This window comes from Pongo abelii, chromosome 20 (genome assembly GCF_028885655.2).
Source record: "Pongo abelii isolate AG06213 chromosome 20, NHGRI_mPonAbe1-v2.0_pri, whole genome shotgun sequence".
NCBI lineage: Eukaryota > Metazoa > Chordata > Mammalia > Primates > Hominidae > Pongo > Pongo abelii.
This window is the reverse complement of record NC_072005.2, coordinates 1,065,861-1,071,860: the sequence shown is the minus strand read 5'-3', so window position 1 is coordinate 1,071,860 and position 6,000 is coordinate 1,065,861. Positions and strand designations below refer to the sequence as shown.

Genomic DNA, 6,000 nt, shown 5'->3' with positions numbered 1-6,000 from the left:
ACCAGGCGACCGTGCAGGAGGGCCCAGAGCTTGGGCCCAGAGCTTGCCCGGCACGGTGGCCCACGCCTGTGATCCCCGCATTTTAGGATGCCGAGGCAAGAGGATCCCTTGGGCCCAGGAGTTTGAGATCAGCCTGGGCAATGTAGCAAGACCCCATCTCTACAAATAATCAAAAATTAGCCAGGTATGGTGGTGCGCACCTGTGGTTCTAGCTACTCAGGAGGCTGAGGCAGGAGGATCGCTTGAGCCCAAGAAGTCAAGACTGCAGTGAGCCATGATCACACCACTGCATTCCAGCCTGAGCAACAAGGGCAAGACCCTGTCTCATAAAGACGGGCCTGGAGAGCTATTCTGACGATGCAGCAAGATGGCAGAGGTACAGCAGCAAAAGAAACAGACCTTCCGCAACTTCACCTACTGCGGCGTGGACCTGGACCAGCCACCGGACATGTCCTCCGAGCAGCTGATGCAGCTGTACAGTGCGCGCCGGCGGCTGAACCGGGGCCTGCGGCGGAAGCAGCACTCGCTGCTGAAGCGCCTGCGCAAGGCCAAGAAGGAGGCGTCGCCCACGGAGAAGCCGGAAGTGGTGAAGACGCAGCTGCGGGACATGCTTATCCTGCCCGCGACGGTGGGCAGCACGGTGGGCGTCTACAACGGCAAGACCTTCAACCAGGAGGAGATGGCCGGGCGCGGCGGCTCACGCCTGTAATCACAGCACTTTGGGAGGCCGAGACGGGAGGATCACCTGAGGTCGGGAGTTCAAGACCAGCCTGACCAACATGGAGAAACCCCGTCTCTACTAAAAATACAAATATATATATATCAGGGCGTGGTGGCGATGCCTGTAGTCCCAGCTACTCGGGAGGCTGAGGCAGGAGAATCGCTTGAACCCAGGAGGCGGAGGTTGCAGTGAGCTGAGATCACGCCACTGTACTCCTGGGCGACAGAGTGAGACTGCGCCTAAAAAAAAAAAAAAAGGCCGGGCGCAGTGGCTCAGCCTGTAATCCCAGCACTTTGGGAGGCCAAGGCGGGTGGATCACAAGGTCAGGAGATCGAGACCATCCTGGCTACCACGGTGAAACCCCGTCTCTACTAAAAATACAAAAAATTAGCCGGGCGTGGTGGCGGGCGCCTGTAGTCCCAGCTACTCGGGAGGCTGAGGCAGGAAAATGGCGTGAACCCGGGAGGCAGAGCTTGCAGTGAGCTGAGATCACGCCATTGCACTCCAGCCTGGGTGACAGTGTGACTCTGTCTCGAAAAAATAAATAAAATAAAATAAATAAAGGCACACATGTCTCCAAAAAGAAAAGGGCCTGGAGCTCCTGGACGCCTCCCAGGCAGCCTCAGGCTCTGCAGCACCCCCCAACCCAGAGTCCACCCCTCATTCCCAGCCTCCAGTCCCACCCCAAAGCCTCCTGAGGCTACCCCGCCCACCTCCTTAGCCCAACCTCGAGGATGCCCCCCACTTAGGCCCCTGACCACCCCCCACCCCACCCTCAATAAAGGCTGGGTGGACAAATGCCTGAATCGCCCACAAGCCCAGCTTCTGAGAGTTTGCCTAGGCTGGTCCCGCCACCTGGCTTCCCTTTCCTGTTCCCCAACTCAGCTCCCTGCGGGGCCCCACCCTGACCACAGCTCTTCCTCCCCAGGCTCGGCTAGCGTCTCCCAGGGGGCAGCTGTCAGGGCAACAGGGTCCAGGAGGGCTACGATGCCTCCTTCCCTGTCCGTGCACCGAGTCTGCGGCTGCCCCGTCCCTCCCGGTGCACCCCAGCCCCCAGCCCCAGTGACTGTCACAGATATTGCTACAATCGTGGTGATCACCTCCAGCCCAGCAGCTCCAGAGAATGCCAGGGGCTACACCACCTCCTCTGGGGTGCCTCTCCACCAGCCACGCCAGCCTGCCTGCGGCCACTTAATTTCCAGCTTGGACGTCTTCTCAGTGGTGATGTCCGGCTATGTAGGGTCCCCTGAGCTGGGAACTTGCTTTCATCTGTGTCCCGGCCACCTGCAGCCTGGAACACAGTCCCTGACACCACGGCCTCCTCCCAGAAATCCCCCAGACCTGGGGCCTGGAGGCCACTGGGACAGCCCCACCATCCTGACCCTGAAGCCACAGATGAGGGAGGGCCCAGCCCTGGCTGCACACAGTAGGTGCTCACTAAGTGCTCACTGGAGATGTTGACATTTTATGTAATTTTCTCTTTTCTGATCATGTTTCTGAGTGTGATATATATATATATATATGACATTCATTCATTCAATCAACAAGCATTTATTGAGCACCTACTGTGTGCCAGGCATGGTCTGGACACTGGGGATCAGGAAGGACCAAGACAAAAATCCCGGCCCCCGGGGACCTGACAGATAAATGAGGAAAATAAAGACAGGGTGCGCCTGGGGTGATAAGCACTGAAAGGCCAGACGTGGTGGCTCACACCAGTAATCTCAGCACTTTGGGAGGCCAAGGCGGGCAGATTACTTGAGGTCAGGAGTTCGAGACCAGCTTGGCCAACATGGTGAAACCTTGTCTCTACTAAAAATACAAAAACTAGCCAGGCATTGTGGCGGGCATCTGTAATCCCACTCAGGAGGGATGAGACACAAGAATCGCTTGAACCTGGGGGGTGCAGAGGTTGCAGTGAGCCAAGATCACACCACTGCACTCCAGCCTGGGCGACAGAGCGAGACTCTGTCTCAAAATACATACATACATATATAAAATAAACGCTGAAAAGAAAAGAAGAAAAAGCAAGGAGAAAGGTGTGGGTGCAGCCTTACGTCAGGGAGTCGGGAGGCCTCTCTGAGGAGGCAAAGCTGGAGGAAGGCCCTATGAAGAGGTGGGGAGAGGCCAGGCACGGTGGCTCACGCCTGTAATCCCAGCACTTTGGGAGGCGAGGCAGGCAGATCACCTGAGGTCGGGAGATGGAGACCATCCTGGCTAACACAGTGAAACCCGTCTCTACTAAAAATACAAAAAATTAGGCGGGTGTGGTGGCGGGCGCCTGTAGTCCCAGCTACTCTGGAGGCTGAGGCAGGAGAATGGTGTGAACCCGGGAGGCGGAGTTTGCCGTGAGCCGAGATCGTGCCACTGCACTCCAGCCTGGGCAACAAGAGCGAAACTTCATCTCAAAGAAAAAAAAAAGAAAGAAAAGATGTGGGGAGAGCCCAGAGGAGACTCGGAAGGGTGTGCCAGCCAGGGCAAAGAGGGAGCACCCGTGAGTGACAGGAGCCCTGGGGAAGAAGCAGGTGTCAGGGCTGGGTTGGGGGACCAGAGGACAGAGTGCTGTGGCCCCTGGGGACGGTGGGGGGTGGGCTTCTTTTTTTTTTTCTTTTTTCTTTTGTTTGTTTTTCTTCTTATTATTTTTTTAATTTTCTTTTCTGGAGCCTCTCATTCCTGCCATGTGGCTGTTGGATCCCTGCAAGGCGATTCTTGTGTTTCAGCCTTCCCAAATAGCTGGGATTACTGGTGCGCGCCATCACGCCCGGCTAATTTTTGTATTTTTAGTAGAGACAAGGTTTCTCTACATGTTGGCCAAGCTGGTCTTGAACTCCTGACCTCAAGTGATCTACCTGCCTTGGCCTCCCAAAGTGCTGGGATTACTGGTGTGAGCTGTTCAGTATTTTTTTTTTTTTCTTGAGACGGGGTCTGGCTCTGTCACCCAGGCTGGAGTGCAGTGGCGTGATCATGGCTCACTGCAGTCTCAACCTCCTGGGCTCAAAGGATCTTCCCACCTGGGCCTCCCGAGTAGCTGGAACCACAGGTGCGTGCCAGCATCCCTGGCTAATTTTTTAATTTTTATTTTGCTGAGATGGTGGCGGGAGGGTCTCACCCTGTTGCCCAGGCTGGTCTTGAACCCCTGGCCTCCAGCAATCCGCCTGCCTCAGTCTCCAAAAGTGCTGGGATTACAGGCAGGAGCCACTGTGCCCAGCCTCCATTCAGTCTTGAGGGTGAAGAATGAGACACCATTTCTAAAAAACAACAAAAATGTGAGCCCCCCTCCATCATGGCTATTTGGACCAGAGGGTGGGGACTAAGGGGTTTTCTCCTCAAACACAGGTGTAGACAGGGACACTGAGGCTCAGTGGTGAGGGCTGGGGGCTGCGCCTCCTCCAAACTGAGATGGCCAAGGTCTGGGGGGAGGCAGAGCCCTGCCCTGGGCCACCAGGGCTGTGGGGGACGGCGCGGTTCCACCCCAAGCTTCACTCAAGAGTTTTGGGCACCTCAGGCCTCCTTTCCCGCAGCAGCCTCCCGCCACCCCCTGCCCGCGGCAGGCACCGAGGCGGCAGTAACTGGCCGGCAGGAGGGAGATGACTTCCCTCAGGATCCTCCGGGCGGAAAAGACTCTGCGCGGGACCAGCGTACCAATGGCTGTCCAGGGCTGGCAGGAGCCGGCGTTGGGGTCTCACTGGGGCTGGGGTTGGGGGTCACCAAGTTCCCCAAGGAGCGCCCACACCCGGCGGGGACATCCCAGCACAGCCCCTGGAGTGAGTGGCCACTCGACACGTTGATGCAACCACTGGGACAGGCACCAGGGTCTGATCAGGGTCTGGCGCGGGAGCAGAGGTCAGTTCCTGAGAGGCTTGGGCCCAAAACACACGTGTCTGGCGACACAGGGGTACACAGGAATGCAGGTGCAAGCGCAGGGCTATGCGTGTGTGTGTGTACACGTGTCTACGTGTGGCCAATGACATGGTCCCAGGAGATTCCCTGCTCTGGGCCCAGCACTGGTCCTGGTGATAACCAGGACAGACCCAGCCCTGCCCTTAGCGGCTGCAGCCTGGGGAGGCGTCAGGTAAGGAAAGAGTCACAAAGGGCACCACAGCCTCCTGGCCAGGAGCTCAGGTGACATCTGAGCTGAGTTGGAAGGGGCTGAGTCGGGGAGCCTGGCTGCAATCTGCAAGAGAGGTTCATCGGGGCAGTGGGGTGGGGGGGGGGGGATACAGTGCGTGCAAAGGCCCAGAGGCAGGAGCTCAGCCATTCTTTGTGTATTTACCCAAAGTCACCTTTTAGGCTGGGTGCAGTGGCTCACGTCTGTATTCTCAGCACTTTCGGAGGCCAAGGCAGGTGGATTACTTCAGGTCAGGAGTTTGAGACCAGCCTGGCCAACATGGTGAAACCCCATCTCTACTAAAAATACAAAAATTAGCTGGGAAGTTGGTACACACCTGTAATCCCAGCTACTCGGGAATCTGAGGCAGGAGAATTGCTTGAACCTGGGAGGCAGAGGTTGCAGTGAGCCGGGTTCGTGCCATTGCACTCCAGCCTGGGTGACAGAGAAAGACTCAGTCTCAAAAAAACACAAAAACAAAAACGAAAAAGCAAAGTCACCTTTTGCTTTGGAACTTTGTCTCAAAAATAATAAGATTGTCACAATATGCCTGTAGTGCCAGCTACTCAGAGGCTGCGGGAGGCAAATCAAATCGCTTGAGCCCAGGAGCCAGAGGCTTCAGTGAGCCGTGATCGCACCACTGCACTCCAGCCTGGGCGACAGAGTGAGACCCCATCTCTAATAAATAATAAATCTAAAAAAAGCATCTTGGCTGGGCGTGGTGGCTCACTTCTATAATCACAAGAACTTTGGCTTATAAGTTTTTGTTCTTTGTTTTTTAGAGACAATCTCTGAAAATGGTGAGATGACAGGGGTGAGCAACCATGCCCGGCACCCCCAGCACTCTGGGAGGCCAGGGCGGGAGGATCACTTGAGCCCAGGAGTTCGAGACCAGCCAGGTAATATAGCAAGACCCCATTTCTACAAAAAACAATAATCATAATAAATTGTATTTTTAAAAATTGTCATAATAGCCAAAAGGTGAAAAGTACCCAAGTGCCCCTGGAGAGATGATTAGATAAACACAGCGTGGTCCTTCCATGCACCGGAATATGCTCAGCTGTGAAAAGGAGCCAGGCTCTGACCCAGGCCACAGCGCGGATGCACCTTGAGGACATCACGCTCAGTGAGAGACGCCAGACACGAAAGGCCACACAGTGTGTGACCCATT

At 55.8% G+C, this 6,000-nt stretch overlaps 1 protein-coding gene across 1 annotated transcript; it reads left to right on the top strand.

Annotated features, from left to right (window-relative positions):
• Positions 1 to 367: 367 nt before the first annotated feature.
• LOC100462178 (small ribosomal subunit protein uS19-like) lies at positions 368 to 728 on the top strand. Its single transcript, XM_054538570.2, has one exon. The coding sequence runs from the start codon at positions 368 to 370 to the stop codon at positions 707 to 709; it is 342 nt and encodes a 113-aa protein (XP_054394545.2). The 3' UTR covers positions 710 to 728.
• Positions 729 to 6,000: the final 5,272 nt, after the last annotated feature.

Coding starts and splice junctions, on each gene's coding strand:
- LOC100462178 (XM_054538570.2), top strand. CDS start 368: ATGGCAGAGGTACAGCAGCAAAAGAAACAGACCTTCCGCAACTTCACC.